The following is a 27572-nucleotide window of genomic DNA, read 5'->3' as shown; positions in this document are numbered from 1 at the left end:
TAATGTGCTTGTTTTGGAAGTCAGTCAGTGTGACAGACAGTTGGAGAAACTGTGACAGGTAGTTGCTGAAAATCTGTTTGAGATTAGCTGTAGTTTGGTCTCTGTATGGCCCATCCGTAGCCTCCCCAAACCAAAAACTCACCCTCCGCCTATGTTCTTAACTATAATAGTTTGGACACAAAGCATTTGACCAATTATTTTCCAGATGTTACCTCTTGGCTGAGCATGGACATTTCTCTTGTTCTCTTGTTTTCACCTCGGGTGATTACTTTATGTGTGTGCATTTCATTTCTACATAATTAGTGATATCATATTATCTCCCTGCCCTTATGCTATAAATGGTGCCAGCTTTGATTCGGGAGGAGAAAGCTCTAGAATCAAATTAGCAGGCAACCCCTTTCTCTCTCTTTCTGGCAAACAAACAAGACAAGAACACTTGCAAAAAAGCTTATTTAGGAAGACACCATAGAAGAGCTTGGAACCCAGGTAAAAAAATATATCATTATTAAAAGATAATTATATTGCATTAAAATAGACATAGGTGAGAAGTCCATCAGTGATACCTTGAAATATTTTTTCTTTTTGTATAAAGATTCAGGAAAATGCCGTAAAACTTGAACGAATGATGAATCAGTACTTGCACCCAACTCTATCTAAAATAATGTGATACGGGCTGATATCCAAGGTGTAAGTAGGGTACCATTTATGTGATGTCCATCATAATGTGAGCAGTACATCAAGGCGGATCACTGAATTCTTTGATGGGCATTTTGGTTAGATATTTGTATATTTTATATATGTTTTATATTTTATTTATGCCCATTTAGAAAACCTTATTCCTGACAATACAACTGCAATTTTAAGATGCCAAGGTGCAAAGAGGCATCACTTTTTTACTGGTAAATGTAAGGATTGAGGCTTTTATAGCCCTAGACTTACTTTGCCAAATTATAAAGGCAAGTTTAGAAAGCGGGTAACAGATAGAAAACTATCAAAAAGGCATTTTATTTAGTTAATCATTCACTAAGTGTTTAAATCACCTACTCATTCATTACATGTTTTTCTGTTCCAGGCTCTGTTGATTATATGTGGAGTTTAACATGGTATGTACCTGAGTCTATTTGCCTTTGTGTGTGATTTGTACATGCATTTAAAAAACAATAACTTACATATTGGTGACACATTGCTCTATATATTATACCTTTTTAAAGGGGCGTAAACCATGCTGCACTGCACTGCTCAACCAAACTTTACTCAGCTGTTGCTGGACTACAAATAAACCCAATAGGGCTGTTCTGCCCCCAATAAGGGGTAATGATATCCTAGTTGGGATCAAGTACAGGCACTGTTTTATTATTACAGAGAAAAGGGAATCATTTAACCATGAAATAAACCCAATAGGGCTGTTCTGCCCCAATAAGGGGTAATTATATCTTAGTTGGGATCAAGTACAGGTACTGTTTTATTATTACAGAGAAAAGGGAATCGTTTAACCATTAAATAAACCCAATAAGGCTGTTCTGCCCCAATAAGGGGTAATTATATCTTAGTTGGGATCAAGTACAGGTACTGTTTTATTATTACAGAGAAAAGGGAATCATTTAACCATTAAATAAACCCAATAAGGCTGTTCTGCCCCAATAAGGGGTAATTATATCTTAGTTGGGATCAAGTACAGGTACTGTTTTATTATTACAGAGAAAAGGGAATCATTTAACCATGAAATAAACCCAATAGGGCTGTTCTGCCCCAATAAGGGGTAATTATATCTTAGTTGGGATCAAGTACAGGTACTGTTTTATTATTACAAAGAAAAGGGAATCATTTAACCATTAAATAAACCCAATAGGGCTGTTCTGTCCCAATAAGGGGTAATTATATCTTAGTTGGGATCAAGTACAGGTACTGTTTTATTATTACAAAGAAAAGGGAATCATTTAACCATTAAATAAACCCAATAGGGCTGTTCTGCCCCCAATAAGGGGTAATTATATCTTAGTTGGGATCAAGTACAGGCACTGTTTTATTATTACAAAGAAAAGGGAATCATTTAACCATTAAATAAACCCAATAGGGCTGTTCTGCCCAAATAAGGGGTAATTATATCTTAGTTTGGATCAAGTACAGGTACTGTTTTATTATTACAGAGAAAAGGGAATCATTTAACCATTAAATAAACCCAATAGGGCTGTTCTGCCCCAATAAGGGGTAATTATATCTTAGTTTGGATCAAGTACAGGTACTGTTTTATTATTACAGAGAAAAGGGAATCATTTAACCATTAAATAAACCCAATAGGGCTATTCTGCCCCCAATAAGGGGTAATTATATCTTAGTTGGGATCAAGTACAGGTACTGTTTTATTATTACAAAGAAAAGGGAATCATTTAACCATTAAATAAACCCAATAGGGCTGTTCTGCCCCAATAAGGGGTAATTATATCTTAGTTGGGATCAAGTACAGGTACTGTTTTATTATTACAGAGAAAAGGGAATCATTTAACCATTAAATAAACCCAATAGGACTGTTCTGCCCCCAATAAGGGGTAATTACAGTATATCTTAGTTGGGATCAAGTACAGGTACTGTTTTATTATTATTACAGGGAAAAGGGAATTCGAAACTTTCTGGATAATGGGTTTCCGGATAAGGGGTCCGATACCTGTATATGAAATTCAAATATGTGGTTTTATTTATGAAGGGCTAAAAACAAGTACAGGAAAGCTAATAACTGCATACTGTCAACTAGTGATGAGCGAATCTGTCCCGTTTCTCCTCGGCAAAAAACTTGCAAAATGGCATAAAATTTGTGAAACGCAGCTTGCCAAGACAGCAATGTATTTGTCGTTACCATGTCTTCCCTATTGATGCCACCACAACTTTTTCCTCGCTCGCTGAAATGCAAAATTTGCTCATCGCTATTGGCAACCCTTAGAACCCTATGCACAGAGAACTCGCTACTGTCCCTCCCATCAGTGCAACCTATGGAAGCTGGTATTGAATTCAATGGGGACAAGGAACACCGTTGCTTGCATTTTGTACCATCTCCCCCTCATTGAGCCAAATAGTACAATATCCTATTTTGATAAGCCATTTTGTCTTTTTTCATCTTTACATCCATCAGGATAGTACAAAAAACATGGAACCCAATGTGCATGAATCCAGTAAGACGTCACTTGTCAAATCAGAACACAGCCATGCTAAAAAATTGTATACAATGGACTCGATACCCCAAGAGCCAAGAAAAGAGGGTGAAACATGGTGTACGGCAAGTAAGTGACTTTATCTATGACCTTTCATGAGAAGAAATAAATAAATATGATTCAATAGTAAGACAGGTTATGTATAGGCATAAATGGTTAAACTTGACGTGTCTTTTTAAACCTAACTTACTATGTTACTTTACATTTAAACTCAAGGGATTATTCTGTTGGTTTTATGTCCTTGTCAATATATATCACTTCACTAAATGTGGCTTTTGTCTCTTCAAGGAGGAAAAAAAATTGTTTGTATTGTCTCCATTGCCTTTGGGCTCATAGGAGCAGCCATCATTATCGCAGTGCTGTGCTCAAATTACGGTAAGGATACAGAAAAAACCCAAAACATGGGTATGGGATAAGTTATCCAGAAACCCGTTGTCCAGAAAGCTCAAACTTACAGGAAGCCCATCTCCCATAAACTCTATTTTAATCAAAGAATTAAAATTTTGAAAAATGATCTTCTTTTTCTCTGTAATAATAAAACAGTACCTGTACTTGATCCCAACTAAGATATAATTACCCCTTATTGGGGGCAGAACAGCCCTATTGGGTTTATTTAATGGTTAAATGATTCCCTTTTCTCTGTAATAATAAAACAGTACCTGTACTTGATCCCAACTAAGATATAATTACCCCTTATTGGGGGCAGAACAGTCCTATTGGGTTTATTTCATGGTTAAATGATTCCCTTTTCTCTGTAATAATAAAACAGTCCCTGTACTTGATCCCAACTAAGATATAATTACCCCTTATTGGGGGCAGAACAGTCCTATTGGGTTTATTTCATGGTTAAATGATTCCCTTTTCTCTGTAATAATAAAACAGTACCTGTACTTGATCCCAACTAAGATATAATTACCCCTTATTGGGGGCAGAACAGCCCTATTGGGTTTATTTAATGATTAAATGATTCCCTTTTCTCTGTAATAATAAAACAGTACCTGTACTTGATCCCAACTAAGACATAATTACCCCTTATTGGGGGCAGAACAGCCCTATTGGGTTTATTTCATGGTTAAATGATTCCCTTTTCTCTGTAATAATAAAACAGTACCTGTACTTGATCCCAACTAAGACATAATTACCCCTTATTGGGGGCAGAACAGCCCTATTGGGTTTATTTCATGGTTAAATGATTCCCTTTTCTCTGTAATAATAAAACAGTACCTGTACTTGATCCCAACTAAGATATAATTACCCCTTATTGGGGCAGAACAGCCCTATTGGGTTTATTTAATGGTTAAATGATTCCCTTTTCTCTGTAATAATAAAACAGTACCTGTACTTGATCCCAACTAAGATATAATTCCCCTTTATTGGGGCAGAACAGCCCTATTGGGTTTATTTCATGGTTAAATGATTCCCTTTTCTCTGTAATAATAAAACAGTACCTGTACTTGATCACAGCTATTAATCCTTATTGGAGGCAAGACAGAAAGTTCCCTTATCTGGAAAGCCCCAGGCCCCAAGCATTCTGGATAATAGATCCCATACCTGTATAACTGACTATACTGATGGTCTTTCAAAAATCTTTGGATTTCACACTAATGTGACAATGGGTCTCAAATAAGTAAGATACATGATAGCAAGTGCTGGATATTCTGTTGGAGGTTCCAATATTAAAACACTCTTACAACTTAGTTGTCTCCCAGAGAGAATTCCAACCTACCCAGTGAATTTGCTTTGCTACTTTGTTTAAAGCTTCAATGCCAGTTACAAGATCAGACTGTGAAAAAGAATGTGGAACCAATGGAACCTGTGTCCTTTCGGCCCAGTGGTGCGATGGGGTATCTGATTGCCCTAATGGAGAAGATGAGACATCCTGTGGTAAGAAGGGATTATTGTGAGCATTTTAATGGGGACCGTAGCCAAATACTCAAAAATTATATTCTGCATAAGGAGCTATATGTAAATTTGGATGATTACAATGGGGTCCTGTGAAGTAGCAAATGTAGTGTGTAAAGGTTGTCAAACATGGTAAGATTTGCTTACAGTGTAGGGCAGTGATCCCCAACCAGTGGTTCATGAGCGACATGTTGCTCCCCAACCCCTTGGATGTTGCTCCCAGTGGCCTCAAAGTACAGTAGGTGCTCATTTTTTAATTTCTGGCTTGGGGGCAAGTATTGGTTGCTTAAAAACCCAGTGTAAATCCAAACAGAGCCTTCTGTAGACTGCCAGTCCACATGGGGGCTACCAAAAAGCCAATTATAGCTGTTATTTGCACCCCTACGACCTTTATGCATGTTGTGCTGCTCCCCAACATTTTTTCCAGTTGAATGAGGCTCACGGGTATAAAAGGTTGGGGATCCCTGGTTTAGGGGATACAAAAAGTCAGAGCAAGTCAATGAGCCATGTGGTCCCTGATCTGACTAAAAAAATCAAACCTGCCTGGTCAACAACTGCCCAATTATTAGCCAGATATCAGTCAAGTAGGGCCCAATACATGGGCAGATGAGTTGACAAATTGGTCTAAAGGCTTGAATCAACAGTCCCTGTATGGCCACCTTAAGAGTGGGGGATGGAAGGGATAGCGGAGCAATATTGCAGAGAGTGACAGTGGAGCAAGAGGGCAATGGTAGGAACCTGTTGACCTTTGAATGCTTTTAAAATACAACTCTCAGCACCTCAAGGTTCTATAATGCTCTTTAAGCACCTCATTATATTGTACCCAACTGAATCATGATTTTGCTTCTTCTTCCACAGTACAAACAAGAGCTTGTCAGATGCTTTGTGGAAGCTCTGGAGTCTGTGTCCTTTATTCCCAGTGGTGCGATGGCATTCCCCAGTGTCCTAATGGAACAGATGAACAAACCTGTGGTGAGTAATTAAAGGAAAGTCCATAATGAAAGGTGTAGCATTGACCTAGAGTCTAAAATCAGAGAAAAAACATGTTTCTCCAGCACAGCTATAACAGAGTTTCTACGGAAACCAGCAATGCCATCTCTGCATTGGTTGCTAGACTGGTAGGCGTGTTTGGTGTGTTTAGACAAACTGAGCATGCTCAGTAGCCAACAGCCAAAGTAAATTCCTAAGTGAAGGACGAGTGGGTTAGAAGAGAAGAAGGAGTCCTAAATGACTAAGGGGATACTGCAGCCTTACTATTAACCTTTTCACAAACAGAGTGGCAGGTATTTAAAGATTTCAGAGAGGCTGTTCATTGATTAAATTGTGGAGCTAAGAAGCTAATCCCTAACATCCTTTTGCAGTTCGACTGTATGGACCCAACTTCCAACTACAGGCCTATTCTCCTGCAAAAGCAACATGGCTGCCGGTCTGCTATGATGAATGGAGTGACAACAGTGGGAAGATTGCCTGCCAGGACATTGGATACAGCATGTTAGTAGCCCAAATAACACTTATGTTGCTATGTTGTAAATGTGACTCTTCTATTATAAAGCAGTAGCTAATACCTAGGCTTCTCCATAGCTCTTTCCCCATGGTTATTAAGGGAGTTTCATATCTTGTATCTGGAGCAACTGAGTGTGGTAATAATAAGAGATGTAAATATTGTTGATGAGACTCTTGAGGGGCTTCAAGAGTGACACACTAGAAAAAGGCAGAAGAGGCAAGTGCCTAGGGCTCATCCAGTGTCGGACTGGCCCACCAGGATACCAGGAAAACTCTCGGTGGGCCCAGGGGTCAGTGGGACCTCTTGCTTCTAACTATTTAGCCTATTTCATGGTCATTCCCTGTTTCTGTATGGGAACAAGGAAGCTTGATAGATGGAAGAATAAAGTATAGTATGTAGAAAAAAGAGACTAGGAGAATAAAGAGTTTGAGCGAGGAGAGGAGGAATTAAAGTTTTGAGAGTGGGCTCATGGTCCAGGGTTTTTGGAAGGGCCCTTGCCATCTCAGTCCGACATTGGGCTCAACCATGGGAGGACACTAGGATGTACCTCTGGCCCCCAAACCCCCCAGCATCACCACGCATACTTGAAATTTCCAGGTTTTTAGTGTAGATTCTGCCACAGTTCAAGGTAAAAAGAGCTACACTGGGGAAGAGGGATGTTTGAGATGGGCCCACATCTGCCACTTTTTACCAAATATCCCATACAATTTTTTTTTCCTGTTTCTACTAAACTGTCGGCATCTCCAACAGAACTACAGCAACATAATGTCTTTCTTCACTCGTTGCCCTGCCCTCTATAGGAGCTCCTATTACCAAAGCAGTCAATTGTTGGCCTCCTCAAGTAATGGATATTTCGTGCTCCAATCCAGTAATGTGACTGGCAAGATGTACACAAATCTTAATTACAGGTATTTATTTCATCTTTATTGCAAGTGATCTCACCAATAATATTCAGTAAAGCTCTGCTTATAAGCCAAGGGTTTTCAGACTCTAGGTTCAAACCCCGTTTGCAGTTGAGTAATTGGTGTGCATTTTATTACACTTGCCCCACAATATCAAAGGGGTTGTGCTGAACTCCACTGCTCAACCAAACTTTACTCAGTTGCTGAACTAGCAATCCCAGGATAATGTATGTATGGGATCAGTTAAACGGAAACCCATTATCCAGAAGGTTTCAAATTATGGAAGGCTATCTCTCATTGACTCTATTTTAATTGAAAAGTTCAATTTTGATTCCTAATAAGATTTAATTCATCTTTATTAGAAACAAATTGGATTTATTTAACCTTTAAATTATTTTTAGTAGCTTTAATGTATGAAGATCTAAATTACGGAAAGTCTATGACTTGTTTTCAAACACATTCTAATGAAACGTATTTATTTTATTTCAGTGCTACCTGTGCCTCTGGGAATATGGTTTCATTGCGCTGTATAAGTAAGTCATTAAAGAAAAACTTTGTTTTCCATGGAGTTGTTACAGAGTTACATCAACTAGCTTGATGCTTTTGCAAAACACAGACATTTTTTGCCCCCAGTCCAGTAACCCACTAGACAAGGAAAAGATTACTGCAGACTGGTTGCTATGGACAAGGGTAACTTTACTGCATCATATCAATGATCAGTGACAAAAGTCCATCAAGTTCAACCCCTCCAAATGACCCTCTGTGCATATAAATACATATACCTACACTTACCTATATATAGTAGAGCTCTGGTTCCTTATTGTCAGCCTAACTACAAAGAGGTTTAGGGAAGAACACCTGTAAACAATAAAAGTGTAACAGTGGGATAAGAATGTGATTGGTCACTTCCAAATTTTTGGGGATCTAAGTTACAACCAGGAACTGCACATCAGCGACAAAAGAATAATTTTAAAGGGGTTTTAAACCTGATCATAATGCTGTCCAACTGTGCCCCCTAGTTTTGCTATAGAAGTAATTACAGATGCAAGGAAATTCACCAATGAGCAAAAACCTTATTATAAATGTAAGAGAAGTGACCAATGAGAATGCTGATTCCCAGCACTGTGTCAGGCCCCTTGCTGGTACCTTACATATAGAGATAATGATGGCATTTTCCCGTCATTATATGGCACAGGAATCAGACATGGGGATAAAGGGACAGACTTGTTCAGTGCTGGGAAACTGTGCTTATTGCTCCCAACTCCAATTGCAGGAACAGAGAACAGGGAGCCGGATTTACACAGATCAGCTGGAAATCTCATTGGGGGATTTCTTGCATTTTAATGCAGCCGCCGGCCCTTGAGATTTCAGGGAAAGTTTAGGAAAAGTTTATTGTGCAATATTGCTTTAAGAATACAACCCTGATGTTGCTGGACTACAGCTCCCAGCATGCCTCAGGCTTCATTATATGATACATTATTCTGGGATTTGTAGTCCGGCAACAACTGAGTAACATTTGGTTGAGCCGTGCTGTGCAGCAGGGTTTGCATCCCCTTTAATTACTGTCTCAGTTCATTGCCGGGTTTAACTGTGTATCTCCTGTCACTGCAGGTTGTGGTTTATCTACAAAAGTGGACAGCAGGATAGTAGGGGGCACACCTGCTTCAGTGGGAGACTGGCCGTGGCAAGTGGAACTTCTGAAGCTAGTCGGTACTAGCATTTATTTATGCGGTGGATCCATCATCACACCACACTGGATAGTGACTGCTGCTCACTGTGTATATGGGTATGTTCTACATATTACAGTTTAGCTGCATTTACTGGAGGGGGGGGGTGTCCTCCTGTTGTAGTCATGTTTATGTCTGTATGTAGCCAACTAAAATGGACATGGTGAGAACGAAGTGACTGGCAATTAGAGAATTAATTTAGACATTCATTAAAATGACATTGCCCCATCGCAGCCTTTCTGCTGTATTTATTAGATGTATCCCTGAATTTTGATATGATCTGGTCACTCTACTATTATGTACAGACAGTCCTGCCTTGCACCCACTGCACCTCGCAATGATTCTTTAATCTGCCGCAATGTGCAGAACGCAGGCAGAATAAGCACTAGAGGGTGTGCTTGGCCCCACTTCCATTCAGTGGTAAAAAGACCACATAAAACTTTAAAACATAAACAAATGCATAGGCATGCTTATATGGCTAAAAAACAGTAGCTATAGCTTTAAACCCTACACTTCCTTATATGCTTTCCGTTTCTGGGCGGAGACCCATATAACGATTTTTCTTATTTACATGTTTTGCATTATTGGCTCATAGTTAGACCACTCCCTTTCAAACCCTAACATAGAGTTAGCAAAGGGGTGGATCTTCCTCTTTGGCTGCATCTGTTGAACGAGGTGGATGTTCCACTGAGCCTGGGATCAACAGGGCCCCAGTAAAGCATCATTGCCCTAGAGCAGCCATCTATCTGTGGTGAAGTAGGGGAGCAGGGACCCCGTGAATGAGTATTAGCAAGTATGGAATATATTTTTTTATAGCATTTTCCAGGAAAGTGAAACAGTCAGCTTTAGTAAGAAAGAGCAGCTTTCTGGCTCCAACTAGGAGAGATAGCAGGGAGTAATCTCTATTACAGGCTCTGCTGCCTTAGTGAAGGCATAGTGACAAGGGTATCAGATATAGTCTTCTCCCTGAACCATGTCTGCTGTAGGGGATCAGGACCACTAAATGATTCCATTTTCAGGACCACTAAATGATCCCATTTTGTCTGTAATAATAAAACAGTACCTGTACTTGATCCCAACTAAGATATAATTACCCCTTATTGGGGGCAGAACAGTCCTATTGGGTTTATTTAATGGTTAAATGATTCCCTTTTCTTTGTAATAATAAAACAGTACCTGTACTTGATCCCAACTAAGATATAATTACCCCTTATTGGGGCAGAACAGCCCTATTGGGTTTATTTAATGGTTAAATGATTCCCTTTTCTCTGTAATAATAAAACAGTACCTGTACTTGATCCCAACTAAGATATAATTACCCCTTATTGGGGCAGAACAGCCCTATTGGGTTTATTTAATGGTTAAATGATTCCCTTTTCTCTGTAATAATAAAACAGTACCTGTACTTGATCCCAACTAAGATATAATTACCCCTTATTGGGGGCAGAACAGCCCTATTGGGTTTATTTAATGGTTAAATGATTCCCTTTTCTCTGTAATAATAAAACAGTACCTGTACTTGATCCCAACTAAGATATAATTACCCCTTATTGGGGCAGAACAGCCCTATTGGGTTTATTTAATGGTTAAATGATTCCCTTTTCTCTGTAATAATAAAACAGTACCTGTACTTGATCCCAACTAAGATATAATTACCCCTTATTGGGGGCAGAACAGCCCTATTGGGTTTATTTAATGGTTAAATGATTCCCTTTTCTCTGTAATAATAAAACAGTACCTGTACTTGATCCCAACTAAGATATAATTACCCCTTATTGGGGGCAGAACAGCCCTATTGGGTTTATTTCATGGTTAAATGATTCCCTTTTCTCTGTAATAATAAAACAGTACCTGTACTTGATCCCAACTAAGATATAATTACCCCTTATTGGGGCAGAACAGCCCTATTGGGTTTATTTAATGGTTAAATGATTCCCTTTTCTCTGTAATAATAAAACAGTACCTGTACTTGATCCCAACTAAGATATAATTACCCCTTATTGGGGGCAGAACAGCCCTATTGGGTTTATTTAATGGTTAAATGATTCCCTTTTCTCTGTAATAATAAAACAGTACCTGTACTTGATCCCAACTAAGATATAATTACCCCTTATTGGGGGCAGAACAGCCCTATTGGGTTTATTTAATGGTTAAATGATTCCCTTTTCTCTGTAATAATAAAACAGTACCTGTACTTGATCCCAACTAAGATATAATTACCCCTTATTGGGGGCAGAACAGCCCTATTGGGTTTATTTCATGGTTAAATGATTCCCTTTTCTCTGTAATAATAAAACAGTACCTGTACTTGATCCCAACTAAGATAAAATGAATCCTTATTCAAGACAGAACAATCCATTTGGGTTTGATTAAAGTTGAAAGTTGATTTTTTAGTAAGATATTGAGATCCAGACTACGGAATGGTCCCTTATTCGGCAAACCCCAGGTCCTTAGCATTCTGGATAACAGTTTCAATACCTGTACTTGCCATCTAAAGATATTTTGTTGACAAATATCTTTTTGCCACTTTCTAAATTTTTTTTTAGGAGCGTATCTGTGTTAACTGGAAGATCGGCAGGATTTCAGATCTATGCATTTTGTTGTATTATTTTTTAGGTCTACTTCTACTCCTTCTGCCTTTAAAGTGTTTGCTGGATCACTGACTATACAGAGTTATTACTCTGCTGGCTATACAGTGGAGAGAGCGCTCGTGCATCCCAGCTATTCATCCTACACACAAATCTATGATGTTGCTCTGCTGAAGCTCACAGCTGCACTGGTATTTACTAGTACGTATTGGTCATATATTGTATATATCAAAACAATTAAGAAATAACATTAAAAAATACTTTTTATATAGTTTTATCACAGCCTCACTTTTAAATATGACATATATATATGACAATAAATATGACAATATATGAATATTGTGACTAGTGATCAGCTGGTATCTGGTAACTACTTTGCCACTGGTCCTACCTCCTGGAAACCTGAACCTTCATGCCCTTAGTCACAGCCAGTCACATTCTTAATCTTGCCCCCTCTCTCTACATCAGATTTATCAGTTCTCAAATGTGGATAGGCACTTGGGTGCACCCCTCGCAACAGTTACACCTGCCATTCTGCAGGGGCACAAAAAAAACCTTTATTTTGACACATATGGCAATTGGCTGTAGATAAGAAAAGAGTGAGCCTCAATGGTATGGAGAATGGATGGACTTTAGGTCTCTAGGTGGACCTTGTGTGTTTCCCCATAGCAAATAATTACTGTTCAGGGCTGTAATATAAACACAAACCATCCGTACTGACTCTTTAGAAGAGGGGGAAATAGAGTTATGCCATTGCACCACTTAGGTATATTCATTAGCAGATTCGATGCATCCCTACTTTAATAGTTTAGTCCCACACACAGTGTGACTCCCTTGGCATAGACAAGAGTGACCTCTTTAACATCAACTTGATTTAGGTGACAGGAGCTCTTTTTAGAAGAGAACAAGCTACATTTACCCCACACCTTGCCAGAGGACGGACATTTTAAAATGGATCTATTGGCATTCTTGATATAGAACACTTTAACAGCAACTCTAATGATGCTCTGCTTTGCTAAAACCCTTTAGCATTTTTTGGTAGAACCCTCAGTATCCTTTCTATAGTTGTCCCCAGACCCATTTTGTGAACTAAGACCCTATTACTATAGCCTAGGCCTATAAACATCTCCCTAATCCATCACTAACAAGGATAATGCATCTCTACCTGATAGTGATAGATCTGTGTTTCCTGGCCCTTTTTCAGGAGACCCACTTTAATTCTGGAAGTAAACATCTTGTTTATCTTTGTTTTGTAACATTTTGTATAGCTATTGTCTGTTGTAGGATGAATATTTACTATAATAAAGGGGATCATGGAGAAACACTTTAAAAGCAGATTGAATGAATTTTGGGTCCCTAGCCATAGATTAAGAATAATTTTGAAAGATGTCTAGCCTTGCTCACTAGGTTCAGTAGATAAGGAACCTGCAAATATGGAGCTTTCAGCCCAGTGCTATTTTTCAGAGCTTTTGATCAAATGTTTAGCTCTTAATGCATCATTTTTAACTCTACTTTGATAATTCTAACCCAATTCCTCATACCTGTCCTACATTGTTTTTCCTGTTTTGTTCCTCAGCCAATCTCAGACCTGTATGCTTACCCAACGTTGGGATGCCCTGGGCAGAGGGACAACCATGTTGGATATCCGGATGGGGAACTACAGCAGAGGGAGGTAAGTCAATGGCTGTAATGAGTGATGGACCACATGTTCATGACCACCCTGACCTCTCAAAATGACCATGCATTATATTTCATGCTAGCTGCAAGGCAATAACTTAACAAATTGTTGCCCTAAGGGCAAGCTAGGTTGATATTTGTAGTTAATGCTTATTTGCAGACCTAAGTGCCTGTTATAAGATAAGGGGTAAGTTAAAGTGAGGTTTATATTAAATGGATATTTGTCAAAATGCACTACTCTACAAAAATAGATGCTGAATTGCATCAGCAAACCTGATCATAGCTAAAACAAATCCAATCTTTGCTTTTAGAAAACAAATTCCTCGTTGGTTGCTATGGGCAACTGCACCAATGCAATTTAGCAGCTATGTTAATAAATGAACCATCAAACTCCATTTGCTCATATTGGAAGTTTTCAAAAATAGTGAAAGACATATCTGCAAATGAAGAATGATGTGTTTGTTGTAGACTTTTCCAATGGATACCTGGCATTCAAAAGTCACTCACAGTATGAACTGGCACAAACAAGTATAAAGAGGATCTTCATATTCTAATTCATTCTATTCCCCCATAGTTCCATTCTAATTTTTCAAAAGTTCACTGTTATTAATTTATCTCCCTTTGTACCACAGGCAGTATTTCCAAAAATCTAATGGCTGCTTCAGTGCCTATTATCTCCTCCACTACATGTAACCAAGCCGCTGTGTATGGTGGAGCCATTAGTTCTACTATGATGTGTGCTGGGTATCTCAGCGGCGGAACAGACACTTGCCAGGTAAGTTCAGGAATGGTTTGTTCAGGTCTTTCATTCAGAAATACAAAAATCATAAAGATTCATTCTTCATTGACTTCAATGCATTTCGTAATTTTTTTGCCATTTCACAAATTTTTTGGTGAAGTGAAATAGGAAAGACTTTTCCCAGAAGTGAAATGGGAAAGACTCGCTCATCACTAAAAAATTAGTATGTAATTCACCTCTATCTACAAGACTATCCAGATCAGGTTCCTATCCTATCCTATTCAGAAGGTATGACTTTTGGCAAAATCCCGACTCTGGCCTTGCTGTCACTTGGCTTCAGCTCTCTATACTATCAAGGCAACACGTTTAATGCTCAGAGAAAAAGGATTTTGGGTGACCCCCATCTAATTTCAAGTCCAAAAATCTTGGATTTTGGTACAACCATAAAGTCAATCATCTTCTTCTACTTCTTTTACTGTATAAAGAAAGTTTGTATATAGAGGTATGAACGTCCTCCTTGTTGCCTGCTTGTTGTCTTCAGGGTGACAGCGGTGGCCCTCTGGTTACCAAAACCAACTCCTTGTGGTGGCTTGTTGGTGACACAAGCTGGGGATATGGATGTGCCAGGGCCTATAAACCTGGAGTGTATGGGAATGTTACAGTCTTCATCGAATGGATATACTCACAGATGCAGGTAACACACCTTTGGGCTAGTAGATATTATCAAGCCAGATGTACAACATTAATGGAGGAATCTTGCCCTACAGAAAAAGGCGATGATTATATATGTTAGACAAGTTAACACCAACACATGACAAAACATTTTCTATAAATAATCTCTCATGTGGGATTTGAGGTACAATCAGTTCTACTAATTAGCCATAACCTGCCTTATATAGCCTCACTGCTTCCCAGAGCAACACAGTTATACTATAATAAAATGTCATTGTCACTGTAAATCAGGTACAAGCACATGGGCCTCAGATGGGTTTCCATGGTCGTATGGTGGGTACATAAACAACTTTGTGCTTTGCACTATATTCCAGATGTACTGAATACAGGTATGGGACATGTTATCCAGAATGGTTGGGACCCAGGGCTTTCCCGGATAAAGTCTACTAAAAAATAATTTAAACATCATTTAAACTGAATAGGATTTGTTAGCCTCCAATGAGGATTAATTATATCTTAGTTGGGATCAAGTACAGGTACTGTTTTATTATTACAGAGAAAAGGGAATCATTTAACCATTAAATAAACCCAATAGGGCTGTTCTGCCTCCAATGAGGATTAATTATATCTTAGTTGGGATCAAGTACAGGTACTGTTTTATTATTACAGAGAAAAGGGAATCATTTAACCATTAAATAAACCCAATAGGGCTGTTCTGCCCCCAATAAGGGGTAATTATATCTTAGTTGGGATCAAGTACAGGTACTGTTTTATTATTACAGAGAAAAGGGAATAATTTAACCATTAAATAAACCCAATAGGGCTGTTCTGCCCCAATAAGGGGTAATTATATCTTAGTTGGGATCAAGTACAGGTACTGTTTTATTATTACAGAGAAAAGGGAATCATTTAACCATTAAATAAACCCAATGGGGCTGTTCTGCCCCCAATAAGGGGTAATTATATCTTAGTTGGGATCAAGTACAGGTACAGTTTTATTATTACAGAGAAAAGGGAATCATTTAACCATGAAATAAACCCAATAGGGCTGTTCTGCCCCCAATAAGGGGTAATTATATCTTAGTTGGGATCAAGTACAGGTACTGTTTTATTATTACAGAAAAAAAGGAAATCGTTTTTAAAAATTAGAATTATTTTGTTATAATGGAGTCTATAGGAGATGGCCTTTCTGTAATTCGGAACTTTCTGGATAATGGGTTGCTGGATAACGGATCCCATACCTGCTTATGCATGCTACATGCTTCAAAACTGCTTATAAATACGGGTATGTGACCTGTTACAAGAAAGCTCCAAATTACGGGAAGGCCATCTCCCATAGACTCCATTTTAATCAAATAATGTTACATTTTAAAACATATTTCCTTTTTTAATAAAACAGATTTTTGTACTGGATCCTAACTAGGCTATAAGAAATCCTTATTGGATGCAAAATAATCCTATTGGGTTTATTTTAATGATTTTTGAGCAGATTTATGGTTATGGAGGTCCAAATTAAGGAAAGATCCCTTATCCAGGTCCTGAGCATTCTGGATAATAGATCCCATACCTGTAATACAATACACATAGGGCAAAGGCTTTCTGTATATAAAGTCACAAATTTGAGCCAGTTTCTGAGCGTTACACACATGGCCATCTTAAAAATTGCAGCCCACTGGGCCCTGTTACCCTGACCCTCCCCTTAACCCATTCAGTCCAAGGTTCCTTATTGCTCTGTGGGTCCATAGGCACATTTTTTTGAATAGAACTCAGAACAAGGCATGTACTTACTGGCTCTAGTATAAACTGAAAGCACTTATCTTTTGCAGACATATGGAGGATGAAATGAACATCATCGACAGAAGGCAAGAAGTCACCATGAATAATGGCTAACTTAATATGTCCCTGTGCTTTTTAAAGGAATGAATTAAATACAGCCCATCTATTATAATGACCAGTTTAATAGAATATATGCCTCATCTAACAAAGGAATATACCACCCCCCTGGGTCTGCAGTGCAACAACAGTCTTGGGGGTCCTTCATTTATATAAATAGGACAGCCAAAGGAAAATACATTGCTTACACAAGCAAATTCCTTCCACAGAGTGTAATGGAAGCTACTGGCTGAGCCTTGGGTGTCAGTTACAGACAGAGATCTGACATACAAGCTTCGTTGGAATATTTCCATCATGCCATATGGAGACAGTTGGTTTTGCTCTTGCAACTGCCAGAGCAATGTTTTAAATAACAAATACTCAGCTTTATCTGTACCTCTACATCAGTGATCCCCAACCAGTGGCTCGGGGGTAACATGTTGCTCCCCAACCCCTTGGAAGTTGCTCTCAGTGCCCCCAAACCAGGGAGTTATTTTTGAATTCCTGACTTGGGGGCAAGTTTTGGTTGGATAAAAACAAGATTTACTGCCAAATAAAGCCCCCTGTAAGCTGATAGGGTGCATAGAGGCTGCCTAATAGCCAATCTTAGCCCTTATTTGGCTCCTCCATGAACTTTTATGGTGCTTGTGTTGCTCTCCAAGTCTTTTTACATTTGACTGTGGCTTACGAGTAAGAAAGGGTGGGGATCCCTGCTCTACCCCTGTATTCCCTCACTTGTACTGAGAGCTATCTCCCCTACCCCTGTATTCCCTCACTTGTACTGAGAGCTATCTCCCCTACCCCTGTATTCCCTCACTTGTACTGAGAGCTATCTCCCCTACCCCTGTATTCCCTCACTTGTACTGAGAGCTATCTCCCATACCCCTGTATTCCCTCACTTGTACTGAGAGCTATCTCCCCTACCCCTGTATTCCCTCACTTGTACTGAGAGCTATCTCCCATACCCCTGTATTCCCTCACTTGTACTGAGAGCTATCTCCCCTACCCCTGTATTCCCTCACTTGTACTGAGAGCTATCCCCCTACCCCTGTATTCCCTCACTTGTACTGAGAGCTATCTCCCCTACCCCTGTATTCCCTCACTTGTACTGAGAGCTATCCCCCCTACCCCTGTATTCCCTCACTTGTACTGAGAGCTATCCCCCCTACCCCTGTATTCCCTCACTTGTACTGAGAGCTATCTCCCCTACCCCTGTATTCCCTCACTTGTACTGAGAGCTATCTCCCCTACCCCTGTATTCCCTCACTTGTACTGAGAGCTATCCCCCCTACCCCTGTATTCCCTCACTTGTACTGAGAGCTATCCCCCCTACCCCTGTATTCCCTCACTTGTACTGAGAGCTATCCCCCTACCCCTGTATTCCCTCACTTGTACTGAGAGCTATCTCCCCTACCCCTGTATTCCCTCACTTGTACTGAGAGCTATCTCCCCTACCCCTGTATTCCCTCACTTGTACTGAGAGCTATCTCCCCTTCCCCTGTATTCCCTCACTTGTACTGAGAGCTATCTCCCCTACCCCTGTATTCCCTCACTTGTACTGAGAGCTATCTCCCCTTCCCCTGTATTCCCTCACTTGTACTGAGAGCTATCTCCCCTACCCCTGTATTCCCTCACTTGTACTGAGAGCTATCTCCCCTACCCCTGTATTCCCTCACTTGTACTGAGAGCTATCTCCCCTACCCCTGTATTCCCTCACTTGTACTGAGAGCTATCTCCCATACCCCTGTATTCCCTCACTTGTACTGAGAGCTATCTCCCCTACCCCTGTATTCCCTCACTTGTACTGAGAGCTATCTCCCCTACCCCTGTATTCCCTCACTTGTACTGAGAGCTATCCCCCCTACCCCTGTATTCCCTCACTTGTACTGAGAGCTATCCCCCCTACCCCTGTATTCCCTCACTTGTACTGAGAGCTATCTCCCCTACCCCTGTATTCCCTCACTTGTACTGAGAGCTATCTCCCCTACCCCTGTATTCCCTCACTTGTACTGAGAGCTATCCCCCCTACCCCTGTATTCCCTCACTTGTACTGAGAGCTATCCCCCCTACCCCTGTATTCCCTCACTTGTACTGAGAGCTATCCCCCTACCCCTGTATTCCCTCACTTGTACTGAGAGCTATCTCCCCTACCCCTGTATTCCCTCACTTGTACTGAGAGCTATCTCCCCTACCCCTGTATTCCCTCACTTGTACTGAGAGCTATCTCCCCTTCCCCTGTATTCCCTCACTTGTACTGAGAGCTATCCCCCCTACCCCTGTATTCCCTCACTTGTACTGAGAGCTATCTCCCCTACCCCTGTATTCCCTCACTTGTACTGAGAGCTATCTCCCCTACCCCTGTATTCCCTCACTTGTACTGAGAGCTATCTCCCCTTCCCCTGTATTCCCTCACTTGTACTGAGAGCTATCTCCCATAACCCTGTATTCCCTCACTTGTACTGAGAGCTATCTCCCCTACCCCTGTATTCCCTCACTTGTACTGAGAGCTATCTCCCCTACCCCTGTATTCCCTCACTTGTACTGAGAGCTATCCCCCCTACCCCTGTATTCCCTCACTTGTACTGAGAGCTATCCCCCTACCCCTGTATTCCCTCACTTGTACTGAGAGCTATCTCCCCTACCCCTGTATTCCCTCACTTGTACTGAGAGCTATCTCCCATACCCCTGTATTCCCTCACTTGTACTGAGAGCTATCTCCCCTACCCCTGTATTCCCTCACTTGTACTGAGAGCTATCTCCCATACCCCTGTATTCCCTCACTTGTACTGAGAGCTATCCCCCTACCCCTGTATTCCCTCACTTGTACTGAGAGCTATCTCCCCTACCCCTGTATTCCCTCACTTGTACTGAGAGCTATCTCCCCTACCCCTGTATTCCCTCACTTGTACTGAGAGCTATCTCCCCTACCCCTGTATTCCCTCACTTGTACTGAGAGCTATCCCCCCTACCCCTGTATTCCCTCACTTGTACTGAGAGCTATCCCCCCTACCCCTGTATTCCCTCACTTGTACTGAGAGCTATCCCCCCTACCCCTGTATTCCCTCACTTGTACTGAGAGCTATCTCCCCTACCCCTGTATTCCCTCACTTGTACTGAGAGCTATCCCCCCTACCCCTGTATTCCCTCACTTGTACTGAGAGCTATCTCCCCTACCCCTGTATTCCCTCACTTGTACTGAGAGCTATCCCCCTACCCCTGTATTCCCTCACTTGTACTGAGAGCTATCCCCCCTACCCCTGTATTCCCTCACTTGTACTGAGAGCTATCCCCCCTACCCCTGTATTCCCTCACTTGTACTGAGAGCTATCCCCCCTACCCCTGTATTCCCTCACTTGTACTGAGAGCTATCCCCCCCTACCCCTGTATTCCCTCACTTGTACTGAGAGCTATCTCCCCTACCCCTGTATTCCCTCACTTGTACTGAGAGCTATCTCCCCTACCCCTGTATTCCCTCACTTGTACTGAGAGCTATCTCCCCTACCCCTGTATTCCCTCACTTGTACTGAGAGCTATCTCCCATACCCCTGTATTCCCTCACTTGTACTGAGAGCTATCTCCCCTACCCCTGTATTCCCTCACTTGTACTGAGAGCTATCTCCCCTACCCCTGTATTCCCTCACTTGTACTGAGAGCTATCCCCCCTACCCCTGTATTCCCTCACTTGTACTGAGAGCTATCCCCCCTACCCCTGTATTCCCTCACTTGTACTGAGAGCTATCTCCCATACCCCTGTATTCCCTCACTTGTACTGAGAGCTATCCCCCTACCCCTGTATTCCCTCACTTGTACTGAGAGCTATCCCCCATACCCCTGTATTCCCTCACTTGTACTGAGAGCTATCCCCCCTACCCCTGTATTCCCTCACTTGTACTGAGAGCTATCTCCCCTACCCCTGTATTCCCTCACTTGTACTGAGAGCTATCCCCCATACCCCTGTATTCCCTCACTTGTACTGAGAGCTATCCCCCATACCCCTGTATTCCCTCACTTGTACTGAGAGCTATCCCCCCTACCCCTGTATTCCCTCACTTGCTAAATACCCATCCAACCTCTTCTTGTACCTCTATAATGTATCAGCCAGTATGACTGATTCAGGGAGGGAATCCCACAACCTCACAGCTCTCACTGTATCTGAATATTTAAATGGAACCTCCCTTCTTCTAAACGGAGTGGGTGCCCTCGTGTCCGTTGGAAGGACCTACTGGTAAATAAAACATTAGAAAGGTTATTATATGATCCCTTTATATATTAATACATAGTTAAAATGTCCCCCCTTAAGCGCCTCTTCTCCAGTGTAAACAGACCCAACTTGGCCAGTCTTTCCCCATAACTGAGACTTCCCATACCCTTTACCAGCTTAGTTGCCCTTCTCTGGACCCTCTCTAACTCAATAATGTCCCGTTTGAGCACTGGAGACCAAAACTGAACAGCATATTCTAGATGGGGCCTTACCAGCGCTCTGTAAAGGGGAAGAATAACCCCTCCTCCCGTGAATCTATACCCCATTTAATACAGCTCAGTACCCTGTTTGCCCTTGCAGCTGCTGCCTGGCATTGCTTGCTACAGCCAAGTTTATTATCTGCAAGGAATCCAAGCTCCTTCTCAAGCTTGCAGTCCTTTCTCCTTGTAACACACGCAATGTTCCTCAATCACTATAAAAAACCTCTTCATGCAAACTGTCTGCTCGCCTATCTAACCATCATCAAGATTTCAGTTAGGGGCTAAACAAAAACATTCTGTTCCACAAAGAACCAAGAACGTACATAACAACTTCACCAACTTCACCTATAACTGGATGTTTTGGACAAGGTAAGTGGAAAATTGATTAGCAATATGGGTTTCAGCTTTCTAGTTATACATAACACACTTTATTGGGATGATAATGGTTACTCACAGGACACCCTCACAAGCACACAGAGCACCCATATAAAATCAGTGTCCCAGCCGTGCAAGGTTGATCAATATGTCTCCATGTCTCCCTACCGATAACATTAGGGCTCATTCAGTCATGGGTATGTGCAAGACCTGGAGTACTAAGTAGATAGCATACATATAAGCACTGTTACCTACAATAAATCAATGCAACTAGAATCTGAACCAACAACCGGATTGAATAATCCAAAACATAATGCCAAGGGGCACAAGGAAGCCAGTACATAATGCCTTCCTTGACAGAGCCAGGTGCAACGTTCAGCAGGGCCGGAGCTAGGGGTAGGCAGCTGCCTAGGCGTTAAATTCTGTAGGCAATTATAAATATTATATGGTGCTGGTTTAACTTTGGGCTAAACATTAATCCTGTTAATTAATCTGTAAAAATGGCCCCTTTATTGGAGCTCCCTATAAACCCTATCAGTTCTCTGTCAGAATTTCAAAAAAAGGGAGGGCGGGTCCTAAAAGTCCCTGCAAGAAGCAAATAAGGAAGCACAGCCTTGCACTCAAAAAAGTAAAAACAGGCTTCAGTTCCCTATCAGGTCAGCCTAGCTGCTGATTGGTTCCTATCCTACATTGCCTGTACTGAGAGCCACCGGCCCCCCTGCAAGTCCAGAGAATTCAGTAAGAAAGAAGCCTGCAGGCATTGAGAAAGCACCGAAGCGCATGATATCCCCCTGTTCCCAAGCTTTGGATCAGAAGCGAGGCGAAAAGCAGGGCTTACTGCTCACTCATCGAGCGCGGGGTCAAATCCTTTCTGAGGGTTATCCCGACCTTGTCAGAGCCTTTAACCAATGAATGCTATGCCGGGCGCTGGCAACTATGTCCAACCCATTTTTCCTGCTCCCGCCAGCGCTCGTGTCTGCCGCAGATGCTCAGCTGCTAGAGCTCGCTTAACCGCTGGCTCCATGACTTGTGGCAGACTTTGGAGCCGCGTTAGCTCTTGTAAAAGGGATGACAACAAAACACAAGCCGAAAGGCAGATACGGGAGCTTGGAAGAAGGCCATCCCAGCAGGAGATAAGAAGAAGGGCATGGAGGGGGTCATTGGACCATCAAGCCTGCAGGCATGGAGAAAGCAGCGAAGCGCATGATATCCCCCTGCCCTCTGGCTGCAAATGATTCAACACCTGTGCAGGTTCTCAACGCAGGAAGCATAGCAGACACGACTTTCTAAGCGTTTGAAAGGCATGGCAGCAACTCCCAGGCTTGTTTCCCAAGAGGAGCGCAAGATCTGGCACAAGTTCCCAAAGGGGTGGGACGTATAATGAGTGGCCCGTACGGGGATCGAACCCGCGACCTTGATGCTGTTAGCACCACGCTCTAACCAACTGAGCCAACCAGCCGGAAAGCCTGTTGTTGGTGCCCTGATGGTGGGTAGGATGGCTACCGCGGCAGGTGTGTGGGGAGAAGGGCTCCGAGAGCACCCCCTTTTTTTTTCGGGCCAGCATCCCATGGGCCAGAAGAGTGCCATTCTGCAAAGCCTTCTCCTAGGCTTTCAAAGCATTGGTGCGTTCCCCACAGTGGCGCCAAGGAAACCTTTGGAAACTGCCCCCCTGGAGCAAAAGGCCAGCCTCCCCGTCGGGGAATCGAACCCCGGTCTCCCACGTGACAGGCGGGGATACTCACCACTATACTAACGAGGAACCCTGCGGTGCTGCCTCGCTTTCCGTTCCAGGCTGGATCGGAAGCGAGGCGAAAAGCAGGGCTTACTGCTCGCTCGTCCAGCGTGGGGTCAAGTCCTTTCTGCAGGTTTTCCCGACCTTGTCAGAGCCTTTAACCAACGAATTCTATGCTGGGCGCTGGCAACTATGTCCAACCCCTTTTTCCTGCTCCCGCCAGCGCTCCTGTCTGCCGCAGATGCTCAGCTGCTAGAGCTCGCTTAACCGCTGGCTCCATGACTTGTGGCAGACTTTGGAGCCGCGTTAGCTCTTGTAAAAGGGATGACAACAAAACACAAGCCGAAAGGCAGATACGGGAGCTTGGAAGAAGGCCATCCCAGCAGGAGATAAGATGGATGAAGTAGATACACACCTGGTTTATTGTCTAGGATGTGGGTTGAAATCAAGACTTTACATAAGAGAACAAATAACCTCAAATAATATTGGTGCTTGATATTGTGGGGATACTGTAATAAGAAAGTAAGCTGCCTTGTTTATCACTTTTCTTGGTAAAGAGTGGGATTTGGGCTAAATGGATAGACAAGCTCGGCACCTTACAACCATTTGGCTTAAATGATGCATTAAGCTATAAGTGTATTTTGTGAATAATTAACCTTGTCTTTATTTTTTCCAGAATGGAATTTTGGAATCTTATGGGTAGGAGACGGATACCTGCTTTTTTGATTTCCTGATCTAATGCCAGTAAATGCACATTACGTACTCATGATACTATTATATTATAGTGATTTTGAGCTTGATTAGATTCTGGTGCACTATTGGAGTAGGCCAGTAGATGGCAGTGCGCTGTAAGAGTAATTTGATGTATGTACTTCTATGAGTCTGGCCACATGATGGAACTGACACACTTGGTTTGTGTGTTTAAATGCTTGTTTGGGTTATGAGTGTTGTAAAAGCATCTAATGAAGGATCAGTGGATCCAAAACATGTTGTGCCGTATTAAAAAATAAAGAATCACACTTGATTGATCTGGTTCCCCAGAGTGCACTCTTTTGCTGATTTGTAATTCTTTGAGGATGTGACGGAGCCTCTGCTCTGCAAGATGAACCTAAACACTGCTTGGAACAAGGACAGGACTTCACCAACCAATTTCTAAGTGACCTTGCACTGAATATGCAGCTGCCCCTCTCTACAACATAAAAATAGTACTTAGTCTTTAAACTTTTATGGCTGATCAGAGTGATCCCATTATTTTTCAAGGAGCCTTGATTAAGACGGTATCTCTCTGTACAGGCTACGAGCAAACTTAGGGGGCTGTTCCTGCTGAATTGTGCTTAGTACAGGGGAATCCCTATGCTGCCATAGTTTTATGGTATCTCTCTGTACAGGCTATGAGCAAACTTAGGGGGCTGTTCCTGCTGAATTGTGCTTAGTACAGGGGAATCCCTATGTGCCATAGTTTTATGGTATCTCTCTGTACAGGCTATGAGCAAACTTAGGGGGCTGTTCCTGCTGAATTGTGCTTAGTACAGGGGAATCCCTATGTGCCATAGTTTTATGGTATCTCTCTGTACAGGCTATGAGAAAACTTAGGGGGCTGTTCCTGCTGAATTGTACTTAGTACAGGGGGATCCTTATGTGCCATAGTTTTATGGTATCTCTCTGTACAGGCTATGAGCAAACTTAGGGGGCTGTTTCTGCTGAATTGTGCTTAGTACAGAGGAATCCCTATGCTGCCATAGTTTATGGTATCTCTCTGTACAGGCTATGAGCAAACTTAGGGGGCTGTTCCTGCTGAATTGTGCTTAGTACAGAGGAATCCCTATGTGCCATAGTTTTATGGTATCTCTCTGTACAGGCTATGAGCAAACTTAGGGGGCTGTTCCTGCTGAATTGTGCTTAGTACAGGGGAATCCCTATGCTGCCATAGTTTTATGGTATCTCTCTGTACAGGCTATGAGCAAACTTAGGGGACTGTTCCTGCTGAATTGTGCTTAGTACAGGGGAATCCCTATGTGCCATAGTTTTATGGTATCTCTCTGTACAGGCTATGAGCAAACTTAGGGGGCTGTTCCTGCTGAATTGTGCTTAGTACAGGGGAATCCCTATGTGCCATAGTTTTATGGTATCTCTCTGTACAGGCTATGAGCAAACTTAGGGGGCTGTTCCTGCTGAAATGTGCTTAGTACAGGGGAATCCCTATGTGCCATAGTTTTATGGTATCTCTCTGTACAGGCTATGAGCAAACTTAGGGGGCTGTTCCTGCTGAATTGTGCTTAGTACAGGGGAATCCCTATGTGCCATAGTTTTATGGTATCTCTCTGTACAGGCTATGAGCAAACTTAGGGGGCTGTTCCTGCTGAAATGTGCTTAGTACAGGGGAATCCCTATGTGCCATAGTTTTATGGTATCTCTCTGTACAGGCTATGAGCAAACTTAGGGGGCTGTTCCTGCTGAATTGTGCTTAGTACAGGGGAATACCTATTCTAGCATAGTTTTATGATTTTTAGATAGAGGTTAGTTAGGTAGATTTTTTAAAATATGTTGATGTTGGGATTTGTATCTGCATCCATGATTGCTTTTTGGAATTTACACCAGTAGATGGCGCTGATTCCTTACTATTAGCATTGATTTCCATTGTACCCTGGTGTAGAGCATCCTTATAGCCATTGGTAGCAGCCTCATTGTTTGTTACTGTGGCTACTGAGACATTATAGGTAGATAATTATTTGTTGTACACTGTCACATATGCGTTGCCTTCACTCCTTATTTAATACTCTCTTTGTTGCCTAGGGCAACTCCCATTGACTTCTACATGACACTGACAGTTTTTAGCTGTCAAAGTTTTGCTTTGGTAATTTTTTATGGTTTTTACGGTTTTTACGCAAGAAAAATTCATGTATTTTTTACGCAAAAAAATTGAAAAAATTGTGGAACAAAAAGAGGAATAAGAACATCATTAAATGCCGCCCTAAGGGAAAAAAGCATAAAAATCATTTTCCTTCCACATTCAAATTCATTTGTGCTTTTTCAATTCAGATCTGTTAATAAATGAATAGACATCAGGGTTCAACTGACCCCGGGTGTGGGGGCCGCAGCGGGGGGCCCCTGGAAGGGTGTGGGGGACGCAGCGGGGGGCCCCTGGAAGGGTGTGGGGGACGCAGCAGGGGGCCCCTGGAAGGGTGTGGGGGCCGCAGCGGGGGGACCTGGGGTAGCAGCCCCGGTGGGCCCCATAATCCTCAGTCTGACCCTGCTAGTTTAGGTGGAAATTAATTTATTTGAGATTTCAAATCCTCTAAAACCACAAAAATCAGAATGTTGATAACTTTGCCCCATAGAGATCATTTCCCAAGATCTCATTGAAATGCTTGAAACATGTTGGTATATGCCATAAAGTAAGACACTGGCGGGGAGGTAATAACCTCAGCGTGATGTCCAGGGAGGAGACCAAATGGATTGTTTTATTGAAGACCCTCCAGCCGCTGGGTCTGAATATAGAGATGAACATTAATTGTTACATAAATGACTAATAGATATATCCATATTACCCGGTACTGATACATTACAAGTACAGATGATATAAGCCGGAGCCTCATTTCATTGCAATTGATGATGTTGTGAGTGACTGGAGCTGTAGCAAATGTAGCCCTTTCTACTATATAAGCCCCCTAATCTGTTATGTATTAGTAAACAAACACTGTAAATTAATCATTGAAATAAAGGTGAGTCATTCAGTGTAAGTAGTACAGGTATGGAATTCTTTATTCGAAAACCTTTTATCCAGAAAGTTCCGTATTACAGAAAGGCCGTCTCCCATAGACTCCATTATAACCAAATAATTCTGATTTTTAAAAATGATTTCCTTTTTCTCTGTAATAATAAAATAGTACCTGTACTTGATCCCAACTAAGATATAATTACCCCTTATTGGGGGCAGAACAGCCCTATTGGGTTTATTTCATGGTTAAATGATTCCCTTTTCTCTGTAATAATAAAACAGTACCTGTACTTGATCCCAACTAAGATATAATTACCCCTTATTGGGGGCAGAACAGCCCTATTGGGTTTATTTAATGGTTAAATGATTCCCTTTTCTCTGTAATAATAAAACAGTACCTGTACTTGATCCCAACTAAGATATAATTACCCCTTATTGGGGCAGAACAGCCCTATTGGGTTTATTCAATATTTAAATGATTTGTAGCAAACTTAAGTTAT

General features: G+C 41.7%; 1 protein-coding gene and 2 non-coding genes across 3 annotated transcripts; 1 reads left to right on the top strand and 2 right to left on the bottom strand.

Annotated features, from left to right (window-relative positions):
- The first annotated feature begins 1030 nt into the window (after positions 1-1030).
- On the top strand, positions 1031-16843 carry tmprss2.15 (transmembrane serine protease 2 gene 15). The gene is made up of 14 exons (XM_031896346.1): positions 1031-1103; positions 3125-3272; positions 3492-3578; positions 4962-5087; positions 5964-6077; positions 6467-6596; positions 7410-7517; positions 8001-8044; positions 9123-9297; positions 11855-12027; positions 13403-13498; positions 14136-14278; positions 14784-14936; positions 16741-16843. Exons 1-14 carry the CDS (start codon positions 1101-1103, stop codon positions 16753-16755), a joined length of 1515 nt encoding a protein of 504 aa, XP_031752206.1. The 5' UTR covers positions 1031-1100; the 3' UTR covers positions 16756-16843.
- A 6164-nt stretch (positions 16844-23007) lies between these two features.
- Positions 23008-23081, bottom strand: trnav-aac. The gene has a single exon. It is a non-coding gene; the product is annotated as a tRNA-Val (tRNA).
- Positions 23082-23309: 228 nt separating this feature from the next.
- Positions 23310-23381, bottom strand: trnad-guc. Its single transcript has one exon. It is a non-coding gene; the product is annotated as a tRNA-Asp (tRNA).
- Between the last annotated feature and the right edge of the window lie 4191 nt (positions 23382-27572).

The sequence above is a fragment of the Xenopus tropicalis genome, chromosome 2 (genome assembly GCF_000004195.4).
Source record: "Xenopus tropicalis strain Nigerian chromosome 2, UCB_Xtro_10.0, whole genome shotgun sequence".
Lineage (NCBI taxonomy): Eukaryota > Metazoa > Chordata > Amphibia > Anura > Pipidae > Xenopus > Xenopus tropicalis.
The sequence above is the reverse complement of the archived record's forward strand: the minus strand, read 5'-3'. Positions and strand labels throughout refer to the sequence as shown.